Genomic DNA, 20,446 nt, shown 5'->3' on the forward strand with positions numbered 1-20,446 from the left:
CAGAGACTAACTGAGGATGCAATCATCATGGTCTAGCATATCAACAAAGCAACATGAAAGGCAGAAAAGGAAAATACCTATGGGCAATGGTGCAAGGGGTGTGGGAAATAGAGCTGCTTTATGTCCCCCTGCCACAGCTACCCTAGGAAGGAAAAAAAACAAAACAAAACAGCAGTACGTGCAGAAATTGAGGATGTTGAGATTTCTAATGAAGAGGAGGATAACTGCAGTGTGAAATTAGCAGATCCAGAAGATGCTCAATGTACACACACTGCGGAGGAAGGCCGCTAGCCATTCAACTGCCATATCTGCAGTTATGCTTTTAGGTCAACAACTGATCTGATTTGAGATGGATTGTGCAGCCAGCAGCAAAGTAATCCTAGCAATACTGAAAAGCAACACTAGGCTGAGAAATGTGATCAATTGCTAGGGATGTACAATAAAAGGATTCTGAGGCCAGTGGGCAAATTCAGGCTGTCAATAAGAAACCCATGAAACAAGTGATGTTATCACTTGGAATTTATATTAGTTGAGACACAGGCATGCTATCCACTGCTGTGCAAGCCATGGATCTGATCACAGTACAACACCAGAGCTATCTTTGGCATGACAGAAGAAAGAGAACAGTCACCCTGGACTCCATCCAGAATTCTAACAGACTATCAGGACATATTTCAAGAAGATGAACACCTACAGGGCAGGCTGAAGTTTGACATAGACCCTGTTGTGCAGTCCATGAGCCTACCAAAACACAGAGTTCCACTGTTGAAGTCACTGAAGAAGGAACTGGCAAGCCTGCAAAGAGGAGCCATCATGAAACCTGTTGATACTAGCAAAGTGTGTCTCTGAGCTAGCTGAGCCATCCAGCCAACCAACAATCTTTGCCATTCCTTTGCAACTGGCTGCAGAGGTGATCCACTGTAAACTGATTGAGGCACTAGAGGGACTTCTAGGCATCAAGATTGTAGCAGATGACATTCTTACTGTAGGAGAAAGTGATGTCAAATAAAAGGAAATTCTGGAGCATGATACCAAGCTGCAGCAACTTCTAAACAGGTTCTGGGAGCAGAATATTAGGCTGAATGCAGAGAAGCTGAAGCTGAGGAAAACTGAGGTCCTCTACATTGGACATGTGTTGATTTCTGAGAAATTCCAGCCAGATACTGAGAAACTGGGAGCTATTAAGGAAAAATCTAGATCAAAGTGTGGTAAGTGAGTCTAGCAACTAAAGGGATGGCTGTCTATTTTTCCAGATTGTTTGCACACCTATCAGAAACCTTCAGAAGTCTGGGGTCCCTAGAAATAGTTAGCATACCAGGATGCAGTGTGGGAATTGTCAGAACACCAATTCAAAAGCACCGCAGAGCAACTAGTATTACAAGGAGGGCTAGGAGAAGCACTGATGCAAGGCCAGCAGCCATAAAATTTGCTAGGAGAGCCTTTGCAGACACAGAGAGGGGATGTGGTCAGATAGAGAAAGATGACTGTGGAACAGATGATGGAGTCTATCAACAAAGATAACATATACAAAAAGGGGGAGACTGGTGAGAAGATCAGTGTGCTTGAAGGACTATGAGGTGCAGCTGACCACAATTAGATGGCAGTATCAGCTATGTCCTAGGGCAAGATATGTATTAGTAACCTCTGCCACCATTAGGTTAGCAAACACTTGATTAAAGACACAACAACAACAATTGTTAAAAGAAAAGATGTAGCGACCTGCACAGAACTTGGGGAGGAGGAAGGGGGAGAACAAAGGTTGCAGGAGAGAAGTGTTTGGAGGAAGTCAGTTTGTATGTACATGGCTGGAATGCTAGATACAATTACAGCATCTGGGTAAATAGTTTTCTTAATGAAAAGCCAGCTCAGTTTTAGAAACATGGAGTCTTCTCCTGTTGTTACCCAACACGATACATGAAACACCTGCTGCTGACTAGCAGACAGGAATGAAACAGCTAGCGAGGGAAGAAGAGCAAGTGGTGGCTAAAAGTCCCTCGCTACAGGCAGGTTATGAGAGGGAATGGAGCTGTAATACAAATGGTGGAAGGGCAAACTGAGAGAGAACAACGGAAGGAGAGAGGGGGGCAGAGTTAGGTTAAGCCACATTTTTCCTGGTCCCCTAACAAATTTTGATCCTGCAAGAAATGTCATTGCATCTTCAAAACTTGGCAGCAATGTACATTATTTTAGATAGGGCTAGCTAAAACAACAAGGACCTATTCTGCTATTCTTCTCTATGGACCAGACTTTTCATCCGGACTTTATCTCCCATGGTGCACTGCAGTCATGCAATCAGTATGATGCATCACCTCCTCTAATCAAGAGGGGACACCATGGTGCATGAGAAGAATGATAGCACGAGGTGCCCAAACTACAACTCCCCTGAGGCACTGCAGCAGCTTTTCAAAATCAAAATATTTTGGTTTTCAGGGACAGGAAGAGGGGAAAACATATTTCATTTGGAAGTTAAATATACAAAACTCATAGAAATATTATAATTTTGTAAAAGCTAACCCACCCTCAAACCTTACTTTTGGTCCTAACTTTATCTAATATTTTCCCTATACTGATCACTTTGAAGTTGTGAATTCTACAAAATAAGAAAAAAAATCACTAAATATAGTGAATGCAAATAGATGTATTCTGTGTTTGTTTGGAAACCAGCTTTACCCTCATTTTTTTCATTTTTCTGCTGCTCATAAATACAAACCCACTTCAACAAACATGGCACCCACCCAATACCATTTTAAACAAACAAACAAAAACACTAAATCACAGCACTGCTGTGTGTTTTGTGTCACTTATGTGGGTTTTATTCTGGGAGCACCTTTTGCTCTTGTTGTCTTCAGTTATAGCTGAGGATGCTCATCAGTTTGCAGGGCTGAAACCATGTTAGTTTGTAAGCTCTCAGAGAAAGGACATTGTCTCCTTCTGGGTATTGTAGAATGGCTAGTGTAAGACAATGTTATGCTATTATCTTACCCACAGCTTTAATATAACAAGAATTATTGTGGTCAGTATAAGAATCCGACTCTGTAGGAGTAATAGGAGATCAAACATTTTTATTCAATAGACATCCTTAGAGACAATATAAGAAAAAGTAGCTTGTAAAGTATAAAACATTTCCATTATGTACTAGGCCCCTTGGAAGCAGTTATTGAGTTGGTATCACATTAATATAAGAACTCCAGTAACTTCCCAAAGTATACAGCTTTCCCACTGGCTTTTCTGTCACCTCAAAGATATTCTGCCAAGTTTCCTCAGGGCAGACACCTCATGGCTGCTACTCTGAAACCTGCCATTTTATCCAGACGTTCAAACAACTCTGGTTTGATTTTTTTAAAGATTGGAAGAGTCTGGTCTGGCAGCTTTTCTCTGGGCAGTCTCTTCTCAGAACAGCTCCTGTCTAGTACAATATTGCCTTATTAGCCAGGCCTCCTATTCCTATTCCTGCTTTTCTTAGAAAAGTAGACTGGGCCAGCTTCTATTATAATGGATTCCTTAAAAATAAGTCAGTATCTGTCATTCCCCGCCCCAGTGAAATTTTCTATTTCCTAGTTAAAAGGCTTCTTCTTCTTCTTTCTTTCACCTGTTTATAAGTTATGGTGAATAGTTTAACAATAAATCCAGGTCAGATAAAGATAAAAAAAAACATTTTTTTAAAAAGCATTTTGATTAGAAATAACTATATTGCCATTTAAAAACATCAACTGATTCATCCCTTGTGTTAGCAAACATTCCTTTTCTCCTATAGGTGACACTATCACTTTGGTCCTTGAAGAGTCTCATTAACTTTACTTAAGGAACCACATTTGGGGGTGTGACTTGTAAAGAAGGAAAAAACCCTCTTTTTATAGCCATTTTATAATATACAGGAAAGGGTTGAAAGGGCTAGGGGATGTTTCCTTGCTTGTTTTTAATTCACACATATTAGGAGAATGAAGACGAGTTTTCCCTGGAAGACTTGTTAGCAGTCTCAGAAATGTGGATTATGAGATTTCTTACAGCTTAATTGAAGGAGCAGAACTGTGGGATATTGAATGACTGATGTGTTTTCTCTCAAGTTGATCACTTGTTTACATTAAAGGAGTCTCAAAAAAGGCACACAGACACACACACACACACACAAAGACGAAGCTTAGCAGGATGAATAAAAATCTCTCTTCTTCCCAGTTGATCAGATTTCACTTCCTCCAAACATGTAATATGATCACCCTAAGGGCTCTCCAGTTGCCAGTCTTCCAAGATAACTAGATTTCCAAGGGGAAAAGTCCTTATTTTTTAAAACATAAAAAGCAATTAAAAAAATCCTCATCATGTATTATTCATTACAGAGAAGAAAAATAGCACAACCCAAACTTAAACCTTTAACTTGATTTAAAGAGCAGTCTTACTGTCTTATGGGTGGCCTTCTAACCAATAGAGAGAGGAGAATCAGAAACTTAAATTCTTAGTAATTATAGCCTTAGTGTGAGCAAGCTGCCAGTCCCCAACAAGAATTGACTGTGCAGACACCTTAAGTCAAAAACACAACATTTTAGGGGAATGAAGAAAGAGTGTTTGTAGAAAGACTCCTCAGAATCTCCTTTCCATACAGGTTTAACACAACATCAGAACGTTTTATAAGAATTCTTGGGTTCTCACCTGGCCAGTATCCTGTCACCACTTTCCATAGCCTTTTAACTGTGTGTGTGTTAGGACCAGGGGGAGCATTTTATTCCAGTCATAGTAAGTAATATGGCAACTGGCTGCTTTCCCAACAAACCTGTTCTCACATATCCTCAGAAAAGTTGTAAGACAAGCTCTGAGACAAATTGCAGAATTTTACAGTGTCCCTTGGAATCTGACACAATGCACTTACTGTTTTGGATATTCTTTTCTGATGTAAGAATCCCCATTGCTGTGTTTTGAAATTTTAAAAGCTTTGTTTCTGATTCTAAATGTCTATTTGAGCATAACTGGCTTTTAAAGGTTGAAATAGAGTCAAGGAGACTCAGTGATAGCATTTCCTATCCTGAAATAGATGTTTTAAATCAGAAATAAAGGTGTTTTTTGTATTTTTTTTTCAGTGGGGACATCTCTGGAATCTTACCTTTAAGTCTCCTAGTTAGCTTTTCTTTACTATCCTCAACCAATACATGCTTAAGCTATTCATCCTTCAATGAAATGTTCACAAGGACCACCTTGCATGCATCACATTGCAGGAACTATGGCCTAAGATAGGGGATAGGACTAAGTTAGTTATGACCCTCCCCTTGTAAGGAGACTAGACATAATGTTCCCCTTGTATACTGCTGTTTCAAACAGCAATAGGTTAGTGCTCACTAGGAACTGTTCGCGCACAGCATCTGGGTCCACATGAATGCTTAGTGCACAGCCCGCTAGGGTGCTGTAGATTTACACCCCAGCTTGCTATGCACTAACTCTCCATACAGACAAGCCCCATTGTGTGGTAATTTTGGTAACTGTTGATTTTTTAAATGTTAAGTATGTTCAGCAATTTCTCTCAATCAATTTATCTAGCCCCCATTTCCATCGTGTATATGCACCTCACAGTATTTTAAGTATATATCCTCACACCACCCTATGAGGTAGGGGAGTATTATTATTCCATTTTACTCAGGTTGGACTGAGGCACAGCGAGATGAAGATTTGGATTTTAAAAGGTATTTAGATGCCTAAGATGCAAAGAAGTGCCCAGTGGGATTTTCAGAAGTGTTTAGGTACCTAACTCCCACTGATTTTACCAAGGCGATTTTGAAAACCATTTAAAAGTCTGGCCCTAAAGGTCTTGCCCAAAGTCACACACAAAAATTGTGGCAGAAAAGGAAATTGGACCTGGGTTTATTGAGTCCTACGCTAGTGTAACCCACACACCCTCCGGGTGTGGTGTTCTGTCCCATCCAGTAGCACCAACCCCACTAAGAGAGAGAAGATTAATGAGTCTGCTCTACAGCCTTAGCTAAGGGGGATATGGCTTTTAGCTCATGTAGTAGAGGCTCATGCATTTAGCTCCAGAGGTCCCAGGTTCGACCCCACGCACCGACGACCGGATTCTGTTCTTGTTACACTAGCACCACAAGCACTAAACTAACCATCCTTTGAATTGAACTTTGTCTTCCATAAAGATAATTCTCTGCTTTCATGACATTAGTATTAATAAATGTAATCCGTTTCCCGTCCTATGATAGCTTTGAATATGTAAACAAATTGATTGCTAGTGCCTGGAAGTTTGACAGTGAATTTCCCTAAAGGTTTTTCATAAACACTTCCCCAGCATCTTTCCAGGGTGGACTTTCAGATCCATGAAATCCATTGCCAAAGAGCTCTGAATTCTGGGAGAACCTTTGCTATGGGATGTGGCTGATTTGTTGCTGATGGTGGTAGTACCATTACAAGTTCCTTTACTCTGTGTCAGCGATTTGCCTGAAGCTAATGTGGTTCCCCTTTTGACCAGCCAGTGTAGCCTCTGGCTGTACATGTGTACAGAGTCACCTGAATAACTAATAAAATGGAATCACTGAAGGTCTTCTGAGGTTCCATCTTCATTGTGACACCTACTCTCTCTTCAGCCAAAATTCAGTCACTTAGGCCTTCTCTAGATTAAGAAAAAAAGATGTGTTCTTACACATGGTAATAAAAAATATGAAAAATCCTAGCGAAAACAAGGCAGTTTGCAGTTTTCACACACTTTAGTAGATGGAGGTAAACTCTAGGCTCCCCCTAATCTATAAATTGGTGAGTTTAGCACATACAATTGTTATGTCTACATGAGAATTTTAGAAGGTTTAGAAGTTTAGTATCACTCCTTTAATTCCTAGTGCTACAGTGTAAAATTTTCAAAAGCACCTACATAAAATTAGGCACCTGATTCCTACTGAAAAGTGCCTAAGTCATGTAGGTACTTTTGAAAATGTTACCCTTAACCTTTCTTGCCTTAGCTTTTCCATCTAACAGATGGAGACAATATTTCACAATTGTGTTAATTAGTTGGATACATCAGAATTAAAATTTACCAGAATGCCCATACAATCCTCCAGTAAGGCCAGAGTCCTACATTATTTGAAGATTTGTCCCTTGGGAGGGAAATAATGTTTGCAACTATTTCCAGGCTACAGCACAAATAGCTCTGCTCCTCTTTTTTCTTAAGAGAAAAAAAGACCATGATCAAGAAATTCCTATGGTCCCCTTTTGATATAAATGAGATATTTGAGGTTGTGGATGTTCCAGACAATAATCTCACGTGCTCTTCCCAAACTCCTTAGGTACATGTAGTGCAGCAGTGGTGGCAGGAGTGATCTACATTTAGGAGAACAGGGTAATGAAAATTGTATTTGAGGACCTGCACAAAAAGTTAAAGCCAATTCTGACCCCTCCTCTGCATTTTCATTTTGTTAGTATCAGTAGAATGTGTCTACATCAGTAGAATGTGTCTAAATTATGGCCATGGTAGGGTATGCAGGGCCACAGTTGATCAAAAATAAGAATTGAGACGGTAGTAAGAAAACTCATATGAGGATGAACTGAATTTCACGTGCCTGAAAAAAAGCATTATTGTTTGTTCAGAATCTCCACACACCATATTCTCCATCAGGTCACTCATTTCTCCCCCGCCCCTTCCCCAATTTGCCTGTTTGTGCCAGATTTTGGTTACCTGTTGCCTCTTCAAGCGGCATAATTGGCACAACCAGCCTCCTGAGAATTCCGCAGCATGTGAAAATCCTTGGTCATCTTTGAGTTGGCTATTCTGACTTATATGAATAGCAAAACCATTATTTATTTAAAGAGTAAAACATATCTTGCAGTTGATTAAATTCTGTATATGTAACACAGAATTTTTTATGAAAAATGTGTGGGATTTGTATACCCAATCATAGATCCTCAATTTCTGGATGTTTCTCTAAAGTACAACTCAATAAACTAGCTTTTCTAATATTGTGAGACATCAGAGCATAGAACAGGAAATTATTTTATTTTCCTTTTTTCTTTTAAATTACATATTTTACTTTTTACATTTCAAGATGTGAAGTCACCAAAAAATAAATTAAATCTTGATGACACCCGAAACAGACACCAAGTGAAAAAGATTTTTTTAAATGTTCATTATTGATTTTCCCCCCAGAAATATTGCTACCATTTAAAAAGTATATGAATGGATTACTATCCATTTAACACTGTGTGCAGACTCCACTGCCACTACTTTGAATTCATTCTGACCTGCTTCACCTGTAAAAGCTGTCAGGCTTGTAGGGGGGCAGTTAAAATGAGAGAGGCAGATGACATAAGAATGGACTGGGAAGGAGAGCAGATTGGCACTGCCCATGTGATGTGAGATGCCCCAATGGGACTAGAAGCTGACTGAAGCCTGTGGTTTGCTAGGACCTTCCCTGTCAGAGAGTAGGCCTAATATAGACTGTTGGTCTGATTTCTTACCAGAAACCTGGAAGTGGATATTAAGACAAGCTGCTGCAGCTGGGTTGCATCTGAAAGTAAGGCAGCTGAAAGCAGAGCCCAGCAGAACTTAAGATTCTTTTGGTTTGGGTTTATGTTGAACTTTGACTTGGGAACTCCACTGCCCCAGAATGGTAGAACTCTCTCTGTGACTTGGCTGGAGGGTTAAATCACATCCATAATCAGTGCGCCAAAGACTATATTGGAGAAACTGAGTGCCATGCCATGTGGGAATTGGCACCTCTGCCCCAGGCACTCAATAATCTGTGGGTAGTTTTGAAAGTTTATTTTTATGCTTACAATTTAAAGTACCGAAAAAAGAAGAAAATCTCTCTCGTGAGAAGACTGTATTTTCTAACGTTATCAATAGCTGTACAGTTGCCAGGGTAACTTTCAGAGATTCAGCTGTAGTAATTGTAATGCTAAAAACTAGTTGATTTTTTTCCTGATACATTCCATGTACTTAGATGGTTTTCATTTGTCGTGGTAGCCTGCAGTATGTATGCATACGCTTTCTGAAGGCACTATGTTTGCACATGTTCATTATACAAAAGGGATAGAATTTAGTCCCAGAAGTACCAGTTAGAATAATATCTAATCAGCCAGGTTTTGAGAGCCTATGGTCTACAGGGCTCAGCATTTGTGGTTGATCTGCCAAGAGCCATATTTTACTGTGGCTATAGAGTTCTACTTAAAATAGCTATAATATTGGCATTATCTTGTGCATGTATATCTACTGCCATCTGGAATTGAAGTTTGTGTCTCTAGTGATATAAACACTATTTTTTAAAGTAATTTACGGTTTAACTAGGATAGAACAGGTGTGGGATGGAAAGGAGGTTATAACTAGGAACAGTGGGATAAAATTTAGAGCAAGTAATTTAGATAAAAATATCAATAAACATCCTATCTGAGATCTATTAGAATGTAGAGCAGTTTCCCATAGGCAATTGTGGAAGCCCCATTGTTTGGAGAATTGAAAACTGTGTTGGCCAAAGTACTAGAAAATATACTGCAGGGAATAATCATTCAGTGGAAGGGGCACAGATTAAAAGACATTCATCTTCATTGTCCATCTGGAGTTTAAACAGCATTTTAAACACAGAATAGATGGAGAGGAAATCCTATTCAAAACTTGTCACTAATCCCTGCATTAACTTCCAGCTCCTCTCCCTGCTTTGTAGCTCAACATGCTGTCCTGTCTAGATTCTTCACTCTTCCCGCATCCAGATCAGTCCAGACCCTGCCTCCAGGCTGCCCTCAACCAATACTTTCCCAATCCCATGCATACACACTTCCCACTCCAGGCTGTGTTTCATGCCCAAATCTCCCAATCCCAATTTTAAGACTGCACCTCCCGCCAGACTTCCTTCACACGTACACGTTTCTGCTTGACCTTCCATATTCCTCCCATACCTCTGTCTGGGGTGCCAACCTACCCATCTCTGGTTATTCTGCCGAGACCTCTAGAGATCAGGGAGGTTCAACATCATCTTCTAAGAGGATTGGTCAACAGGCTGGAGCTTGGCCATCTAACCACTCCTGCCCAGGTACCATGCTGACACTGGATGTATACTGTGTCATTGATTCTGGTATCGGCCATGGGACATGTATTGAGTCTGGCACCTATGACTTTTGTGTCAATACTAACAATTTCCACACCAGGTGGCATCAGACCAGCTCTGCCTTTCTGTTACAGATTCCTCAGTAGTTCAAGGGCTTTCTGTGACTATGGCTTCTTCCTCATCTTCTTCTATTGTGCCCATGGCACTGTCTAGTTGGATTGCAGGGCTTTGGCACTGTATTCAGCACTAACTGATTGCACTCAGAGTGCAGAGTTGCAGCGAATGTCCTTTTTAGTACCGATGAGCTCATTGGTGCAAACACTACCTTTGACACCAAAAACATCTGTATTACAGATCTCATGATCAGGCTTGGTACTGGCCTTGGTTCTGGCACTGTCATTTGTTCTAGTATCAGTTGGAAGCATGATGCCTCTTCCAGTATCCAAAGAATTAATTACACATTCATCCACAATACTGATGCTGTCCTTGTATTGGGTCTTAGTTGAGGCTGATCATTTGTTTGCCCTCTCTGGGATGGAGTCGCTGTACAGGGTCCAGTTTCTCTCATTGTGACACTTACAGAAATTAAGTTTGCTGCCTCCATAAAGACAGCATACACACCAGCCTGTTAGATTAGTTGAAAACTCACAGTTCACTTTAATACACAGCACTGAGACGTTTTTGTGGTAAACAAGACTAAGTTTATTTATAAAAAACAGAGATTTAAATGATACTAAGCAAGAGAAAAAAAGACTGGTATGAACAAACAAACAGAGGTGCAAGTATGGCGGTCCGCTGTACCAGTAAGATATTTATAGCCAGTACTCTGTACTGGAAAGACACTGGAGGAGCAGTGGCCCCATGCCGGCAGCTTCTCCAGTGTGGTTGTACCACCCCCACTCCTGGCCTCCAGTGGGGCTGCTGTACAGACTCCAGACTAGAATCAAGAGACGCAGCTGTGTGGAAGGGCTGGTAGCAGGGCTGGGGGTGGTACATCTGCGCCAGAGGAGCTGCCGGTGTGGGGTAGCCCAGCGGCCTCATGTTCTGCTCCTTTCGCTGCTGCGATTCCAGAAAGCCCTATGGATCGGAAGTCTCCAGCACAGTGGGAGGAGGACAGAGCCCCCTCCCAGGTAACATGCAATGGATCACGGGGAGGGGATGGGGAGAGCACGGGGGCCCTGGCCTGGGGGTGAGGTGAGGAGGAGTCCTGCAAGTGGTCATGTGGGGAGGTCACGTGCCCCCGCATTTTGGTAGTGCCCCCCTTTGTGTCCTTCCCATGCATGCAGTGTACTGGTAAGATATTAATTCTATTTGCACCACTGCAAAAAAAAAAAAGAAAGAAAGAAAAGAAAACATGTTATCTAGTGTCTAAAGTTTAACAGATTACAGGCTTGGTCTCAAGCAATTTCTCACCTATAGTCAATTCTCAGAGACTTCAACCCACACGTAGTGGTAACAGTGGTGAATGACAGATCTCAGAAGGGAGGATATAAGTCCACCTCCAAGGACAAAGAGTCTAACTGGACTTGATGGGGAGAAAGTTTTACACAATTTCATCTTTACAGATGTGCATAGAAAACCAGAGGTGCTCTTATCAATATATGACTTGCTTAATTTGGGTGCTGTGTCCAAGTTCACAGATAAGTTGACAGAAGCCTCCAGGGAGGAGTTTAATGTATTCATTGTGGATGGCCATCTAGTGGCCAAAACTTTGTTGTAGTTGCCTCTTGACATGGCAGATGCTTTGTCCAGAATTATGGCATTAGCTGTGGCCATAAGAACATCTTCACAGTTGCAAAATTCCACTATAGCTGCAGGTTTCATCCGAGCTTAGAGGACTTACCTTTTGGTGATTGGTTTTTGTTGTTGGAGAAAAATGACAAGACCTAGACTACTTTATGTTCATTGGGAATTTATACCCCAGCCACAAGGAGACTGGGGGGTATCTGCAACAGCAGCAATATTGCTCACAGAGTATGTTCAGCAAGTTGTCCTTCCCTACTAGACAGCAGGATTTCTCCAGGAAAGGACATAGGTCACAGAGGAGGAGAGCCTCTGGGTCTAACTTTAGCCAAACAGCTTGTCCTCGATCAACATTGAGCAGACAGCCATTTTGACTTTCTGGTCCAGGACATCATTTCAGCTATGACCTCCATGCCTCTTATCTCCCCAGTTTGGGGACAGACTGTGTCACTTTTATGGTGCTTGGCATGCACTACCCATGGGTCCTAAGCACCCTGAGATCGGGTATGCCAATCAATTCCTGTGGATCCCTCCTTCCCATCCCATTCCTCTTCAGAGACCCTCATGAGCTACTGCTCCTTCAGCAGGTCTAGATTTCGTGTGTGCTGGGAGCTGTAGAGGAGGTCCCTCTGCAGCATCAGGGAAACAGATTCTATTCTTTGTATTTCCTGGTCCCCAAATCCAAGGGAGGGATGAGATCTATCCTCAATTTACGTGTCCTCAACAAATTCATCACATATGAGAGGTTCTGTATGGTCACTTAGCATCAATCCTTCCCATGTTAAATCACTGAGTGGTTTGTGGCCCTGGACTTCAGGATGCTTATTTCCATGTGACAATTATCCTGAGCCACAGGAGGTTTCTGAGGTTTGTAGTGGCAGGTCTCCACTATTGATACACAGTGCTTCTCTTTGATCTGTCCTCAGCTCCTTAAATTTTTACCAAATGCATGGCATACCTCAGAAAGAGAGGAATTCGTATTTTCTTGTACCTCAACAATTGTTTAGAGAAAGTCAAGTCCAGAGAATATGTCCTCTCTCATGTTCCGTTCACATTACGTCTCCTTGATCATCTGCATCTCGTCTTGAACAAAAGGAAGTCAACACTGATACCAACTCAGAAAATCAACAGGAAATGCACCCAATCATATTTACTTACACCTTTCTTTATGGATAGAGAAGTTCACTGTGCTCCCTAGAAATTCAGACTTTGTTTTGCCTTTGCAGATAAAGTTACAGAGAAATGCAGGTCAGGGCTGCATTTTAGGACTTCTCAGGCCATATTTTAAAGCCGTACACTTTTTAAGTCCTGTGAATCCTGCACAAATTCTGATATATAGAATGTTCCATTACTCTCTGAATTCCCTGTGTATGTAATGGTTCAGTAGCCATCAGATTAATTTAGTGTTTTAGGGCTGTGCTGCTTGATTCATCTTGTCTTTTTGCTTTATAATGGTAGGTGTTTTAACAAGATTTTATTTTGTTCCCCAGTTCAGAACACCTTGCAGTGGCTTCTTTATTTATTTTTAGATGTAATCTATTTGAATTTTTTAAGCCTTTTAAAGTTGATCTTCCATGTGTACTATTTTCAGGCTTATTCATTTCCTCTTCCAGAATAGTATTTCATCACCCACCCCATAATAACTGCCTTCATCACCTCTCACACTGTCTGTGATGGATTTTTTCTATTCCCCCACCCTATTTATACTTACAAGATCAATATATGTTAGTAGAGGAGCATTTAATTTCTAATCTCATGTAGCCAGCTGAGGCTGACTGCTACATGACCAGTTTCAGAGTAGCAGCCGTGTTAGTCTGTATTCGCAAAAAGAAAAGGAGTACTTGTGGTACCTTAGAGACTAACCAATTTATTTGAGCATAAGCTAGCTCACGAAAGCTTATGCTCAGATAAATTGGTTAGTCTCTAAGGTGCCACAAGTACTCCTTTTCTTTTTGCTACGTGACCCTGATTTCTGAAAAAGTATGATCCTTCATTATATCTTCTGAGATTATTCAAAACCAGTATATAAATATAATATCTTCAAAATCATATGATTTTGACTCCAATCTCCACTTCTCTCACCTATCTATAAGTCTAGATTTTCATGACCTCACTATTTGAGTGGTTTGTCCCTTCATATCCATAGTACTGCTAAGATCATCTTCCTGATCCATCGTTGTGACTGTGTCACCCACTTTTTGAGCCACCTTCACTAGCTTCTTCTCTTCCACTGCCTAACTTGCAAACTTCTTGTCCTTATCAACAAGGCCATTACCAGCAGAGATCCTCCCTTCGTATTCACTCTTGCATCTCACTGAATTGTCTGCTGCCACCTCCGCTCACCAAGCAGCCTTGATCACCTGTTTATTCTCCTCTCCCAAAAGCACCTTCACGCTTTCTGCCATGCTACTCCTTATTCATGGAAGGCCCTTCCTGAACTAGTCCATCAAGCTATTATCTTGCTTTCATGAGTTTATCTCTGAGTTGCTTGTCTAGGTTTATCTATCATCATCAATATTTGTATTTTATGTTTAATTATGGCCCAGAAGCTCCTGGTTACTGTGCCTCCAGAGTACCTCATGATGTCCAGGTGCAGTGTTGCAGGGATTCCCTCATTTTAGCAGCCTCTTTAGTCATTCTGGTGCCATGACAGTCTGTCGTTTGATGTGGGCTAACCCAGCAGCCAGGTCACTGCTCAATCTATTCCGCTTCCAGGGTTAACAGAAAAGTCTTTGAAACAGGAAACCCCAAAGTCTAATGGCTTTTGAGGCTTTTGAGCCTCACTCTTCATCTGGGGCTTGTGCTACTTGACCTCTTCTCCTTCTGATGCCTGTACCTTCCCTCCTAGTCTGGGGAAGGGTAGGGGAAACTGAGCCATCCTCTCCTCTGGATTCCAGCCCAGGAACTCTGTTCAGGTGGTTAAGAACTATTGCTTTAAACTCTCTGCCATTTTTCTTGGGCTGCTTCTACCTTTGCCCAGCTTCTTAAATCTTCCCCAGGTCCCTGGAGTCTCCTGGAATCTATGGTTCCTCACTACTTCTTCTTTGCTGGTTATGGTGGTACTCCTTCAAAGCTATTCCCAACCTTTGTCGCAGCAACTGGGCTGTGATGAGTAACTGCATCTCTTGCCTGGGAGTAGTCAGTATTTCCTTTCTCTGAGCAGGAGTTTCCCTCTTCAGCCCTCTTTCCTGGAGCTGGGTTGCTTCTTGCCATAGAGTAGTCTATCTTATCCCTCCTTTGAACATAAGCCCCTTCTTCAGCCCTCTCTTTTTCTCAAGAGCTGGAAGTTATGTAGTGTCAAACAATATCTCCCTCCTTCAGACAGGAGTTCCCTCTCAGCCCTCTCACAGGAGCAAGGTTATCTCTCAGGCCTCTTTGCCTTAGGTTAATCAGTCTTATCCTTCTTCAAGTGGAAGTTCCACCTCCAGCCCTCTTACTGGAGCTGAGGTTGTGCCAATTCTCTTCAGCTGAACACCCTGTCTAATTAGCCTTTTCCATCTGGAGGGTTCAAAAGGCCAGTCTTCTCTCTGGCTGCCTGCTGTGATGGTGGGAGGCAGCTTTTGAGCTGTTTCCTTTCTCCAACTGCTTCTCAGCTGGTTCGGTGGAAGGGGAGCCTTGTCCTGTCCTCTCTGCAAGGCTTTGGTCCCTTAAATGTACAGTATCAGGATTTCTTCCCTGAGAGCCATTCCTTAACAGGGTCCTTATATCTATTAGGGCCATTCCGGAGCGGGGAGGGCAGGGGAAAGAGGGGCTGACCACTAGGCACTACTGCCCTTGATGGTGAACTATCCCGTGATACTCCCCAAACTGGATCGGGGCCCAGTTGTGTTAGGCCCTAAAACAATTAGAAAAGTATCCTAATTTTCTACAAGCTTCACTCCTCTTTCTTTGGTATAATTCTTCACTAATGATTAGTTCTATCATGTTTGTACTTTAAATTTCAATAGTTGAAAATGAAAGTGTGAGCTGTGCATTCTGCACTTGCAGCCACTCCGCCCAGATCTTTTGCCTGTCAATTGAATTGAAACAGGCAATAAAGAAATAAAACGTATTACAACAATCATATGTGCACACATAAGGAATGCGGTAATTACGCTTTAAAGGCCAGATCTTGCAAGGGGCTGAATGCTCTGAACTTCCATTGTCTGCAACAGGAGTTCAGAGCAGTCAGACCCTTGCAGAATCAGACTTAGATTTATAGGAGCTGAGTCAAACGAGCAGATTGAGTGAGTTCTTCTCCTCTGCTCCAGCTTCTTTGTACTGGGTAAAAGGCTCAGAGCAATATAAAGGAGCCCTAAAAGCCCAATATCTGCCCACGGAGGATTCCCCCAGTGCAGGAACTATGGAAGACAGCTGTAAGGCTGCCTCCTGAGAACCCTGTCACAAGTTCTGGCATGCTAGGGGCAGGGCTGGGGGCTGGAGGGGCATGCCAGGGGCAAGGCCCCAGCATGCAATTCTGAAGATTTCAGGCCACACTGTGGCTTATCAGGCAGCCCTGGAAAGCTACCATAAATTAGATGGCAACAAATATTTTGTAAAACATATCAGAATGTGTTTCATAACCAAAGATTACTCCTCTGCCTTATTGCTGTTGAATATGGGAGGTGGGGAGTAAAGAGTTTGCAAAGCTGCTGGTACAATAATAATGAATGTATCGAGATACAATAAAACCTTTTTGAAAGAAAACATGTATTGTGTGTAATAGTGTGGAGGTGGAAAGTACATGGTGGGTTATATGTTTAGTATTTTAAGATTTCATTGACCCAGAGAGTGCAATTATTAAAGAAGTTACTTACGCATGTATGTAATTTTAAGCAGCCAATTCGTTCTTTGAAGTCAGTGGGTCTGCTCACATGCTTAAATACCTTACTGCATTGGAGTTATAATTAAATGTGCCATTAGTACTGTTGTTGCTTTTAAATAGTTATGTTATGCTGGCAGCCAGAAGCCCCAGTTAGGATCAGGATTCCATTGTTTTAGGCACTGTGCAACACATAGAAAAAATGTTTCTTTCCTGCAGAGTTTATAATCTAAGAACATAGTTTTTGAAAATCAAGGGTAATGAAATTAATATGAAATATATGATCTTGAGCAATACAAAATTAAACCAATTTTAGACAACTACTATGGTATATCACTCTTTATTTAAAAAGAGCACTATATATATTACCAAAAACAGATGACAACAAAAGTACAGTGGGTACCATTTGGAAATAGACATTTAGTCCATTATGTTGTTTACTTTCACATCGGTGTGTTGTAAGCTCCACTGGGCATGAACTAGTTTTTTGTTCTGTAGTAGTGAGTAAAGCATAACTGAAGCTCCTAGATGCTATAATAATACAAATAATAATTTATAATTTGTAATAATTGTGGTATTATCAATATATAGAATAGAAAATATCACATAAACATGGTATATTTTATTTTCTATCATATGTGTTTTCCTGGTAATTAAAATAAAGCAAAAACCTGCCAATATTTCATAATATTTTTTTAAAAAATTAAAAGTATGGACAGGAATTACTGTCTTCTACAGAGTTCTGCCCTGCACTCATCCCAGATCTTCTGGGAATATTGTGTTCTTGTATTTCTCAAATAAAAAATAAAAAGAATTTAGACCCCGATCATGCTAGTACTTACATATTTGAGTAGCTTTATGCATCTGAGTAGTCACACTGGGTTAGTGGAACTACTCACATTGCCCACAACATCACAAAATATTTTTAGATAATTTTCATCACAAATTTTTAACCTCTGAAAAAAGGGGTCAGATGTGGGAGAGGGGAAGGAGATAGTACTCTTCCAAACTCCTCCCACAAAATAAGGTGCACCCATGTGAGTTGCTAAAATGTGATGGCACTCAGATTGTGCAGATATTCACAATATGATAGAGCCTGACACTTGGCTCCTCCTCGGGGGCTGTTAATATGCCATGGCCTCTGCTAGGGTCTTTGATATTGTCTCCTTGACTGGGTGTGGTGGGAAATAAGTGGCGGTATTTCCCAAACACCACCTACCTGTGGAACCAAAACAAAATGTCACTTACAATAAATTGTGCTGATCTGTGATTCTCCCTGTCAAGGTTCCTCCCCCACTCTGAACTCTAGGGTACAGATGTGGGGACCTGCATGAAAAACCTCCTAAGCTTATCTTTACCAGCTTAGGTCAAAACTTCCCCAAGGTACAAAATATTCCACCCTTTTGTCCTTGGATTGGCTGCTACCACCACCAAACAAATACTGGTTACTGGGGAAAAGCTGTTTGGACACGTCTTTCCCCCCAAAATACTTCCCAAAACCTTGCACCCCACTTCCTGGACAAGGTTTGGTAAAAAGCCTCACCAATTTGCCTAGGTGACTACAGACCCAGACCCTTGGATCTTAAGAACAATGAACAATCCTCCCAACACTTGCACCCCCCCTTTCCAGGGAAATGTTGGATAAAAAGCCTCACCAATTTGCATAGGTGACCACAGACCCAAACCCTTGGATCTGAGAACAATGAAAAAGCATTCAGTTTTCTTACAAAAAGACTTTTAATAGAAATAGAAGTAAATAGAAATAAAAAAAAAATCCCCCCTGTAAAGTCAGGATGGTAGATACCTTACAGGGTAATTAGATTCAAAACATAGAGAACCCCTCTAGGCAAAAACCTTAAGTTACAAAAAAGATACACAGACAGAAATAGTTATTCTATTCAGCACAATTCTTTTCTCAGTCATTTAAAGAAATCATAATCTAACACATACCTAGCTAGATTACTTACTAAAAGTTCTAAGGCTTCATTCCTGGTCTATCCCCGGCAAAGACAGAATATAGACAGACACACATACCCTTTGTTTCTCTCCCTCCTCCCAGCTTTTGAAAGTATCTTGTCTCCTCATTGGTCATTTTGGTCAGGTGCCAGCGAGGTTACCTTTAGCTTCTTAACCCTTTACAGGTGAGAGGAGATTTCCTCTGGCCAGGAGGGATTTTAAAGGGGTTTACCCTTCCCTTTATATTTATGACACTCCCACATCTTTCTTACATCAGGAATGGAGTTGTTAACAATGGATATCTGGATATCTGACTTAACATCTCACTGAGGAGAATGGGGCAGCTTACATCTCTGAGTTATTGTTCCACCCTCTCTGCAGCCTCACATGGATGTTTCTGCGTGGTTTACATTTGGTCACATTTTTCGTTTTTCTTCACAAACAGCTAGAGAGTTTTTTAAAATTAAATCTCTTATTCTAGAGAACAAGATAGTGGTTTCAGAACACCATATTAGGTCCATGCTGGCTGTTTTTGACTCCTGTTTTCTTTGTTTAATGGAAACAAGAAGGGACCTTTACCTTTAAGAGCACAAACACAACCACAATATGTTTACAGATTGTGGCTTGCTAGGTTTCCTCTTTTTTTTTTTTTTGAGTCAGCTTTCCATTGTTTGGTTCCTGTTTCCTTCTCTGACAAGTCTGAAGCACCAAAGGTTACCTCCATATAGGAAAAACAGACAAGCAGTATCCTTTTGAAGCCAATATTAACATCATTTCATGAATAATAGTAGTCAACGGATGCCCCCAAAGTTGCTTTTTTAGTTTTCTCCTGTTCTCTTCTATTATATTAAGAAATGTTTGCCAGACAAAACAATAAGTGATTTTTGTGTCCAATATGGAACTCCTGTTGCCTAAGAGTCATCAATGTTCCCCACATCTGTGGCACCTGATACAATTTTGGTTAAGAAAGAAGAGTATTCATTATTTGTAAGACACACCTCATTATATTCATTTTTCCTCACTCTGATTTTAGCTTGGGAGCAACAGTACAGTTCTCCTGTGATGAAGACTATGTGTTGCAGGGGGCAAAAAGTATCACCTGTCAGAGGATAGCTGAAGTGTTTGCTGCATGGAGTGATCATAGACCCATGTGTAAAGGTAAAGACAAATTCTTAAACTATTATCATGGTTTGTTGGTTTTCACAATTACTCTGTTACATTGTTTTACATTTGAAATGATGTCACACTGAAATAATATCACATTGTTTTTTGTTTGTTTTTTACAAATATATCAACGTTTATATCCTCTTTTCCTTATTTCTTTAATGAGCAATCTGTTTTGTTTAAAATACTTATGGTTTTACATTTGTTTACCCATTTCTTGAATAAAACCCGACGAATACAACTGATTTCCATTTGGAGGCTTCTGACCATAAATGAGAGCCTAATGGAAGAAATTAACTTTGGTAAATAAGTAAAACAGATGACTGTTCAGTGACCTAAGACACAAATGTCATGTTTCAAATTTGTGATTATTGTGTATGCAATCACTAGTTCACAAGACCCATATTTCAAAATTTTACTGCTTGAATGATTGAAATCCATCAGGAAGATTGACCTTTGGGTCAACTCTAATGGAAAAGTTAAATGTTAAAATTTCAATTTTTTGGTGCTCAGCAACCTATGATGAAAGAATGTACCAAATTTCAGTATTCTAGGCCAATGGGAACATGAATGTTAATTGTGTCAGTCAGTTTGCCATACTCTGCATGATATTTGTTATATTAAATAATATTATTTCATAGCTTGACAAAATTAAGAAGAACAGCCTTGAATAAAATGAAAAGACTTTGCATGAGGTACTGAATTTTGTAACTATGTCCATGGGCTGGAAAGCCTGGGGATAAGAATGTGTGTGAGGGAGTAAGAG

At 40.8% G+C, this 20,446-nt stretch overlaps 1 protein-coding gene across 1 annotated transcript in view; it reads left to right on the top strand.

Moving 5' to 3' along the window:
- Positions 1 to 20,446, top strand: part of CSMD3 (CUB and Sushi multiple domains 3) — a 1,169,988-nt gene that overhangs the window by 445,492 nt on the left and 704,050 nt on the right. The window contains exon 10 of the mRNA XM_074943928.1: positions 19,550 to 19,674. Coding sequence (XP_074800029.1) covers positions 19,550 to 19,674 — 125 coding nt within the window. The remainder of the gene's footprint in view (positions 1 to 19,549; positions 19,675 to 20,446) is intronic.

The sequence above is a fragment of the Natator depressus genome, chromosome 2, assembly GCF_965152275.1.
Source record: "Natator depressus isolate rNatDep1 chromosome 2, rNatDep2.hap1, whole genome shotgun sequence".
Classification (NCBI taxonomy): Eukaryota; Metazoa; Chordata; order Testudines; family Cheloniidae; genus Natator; species Natator depressus.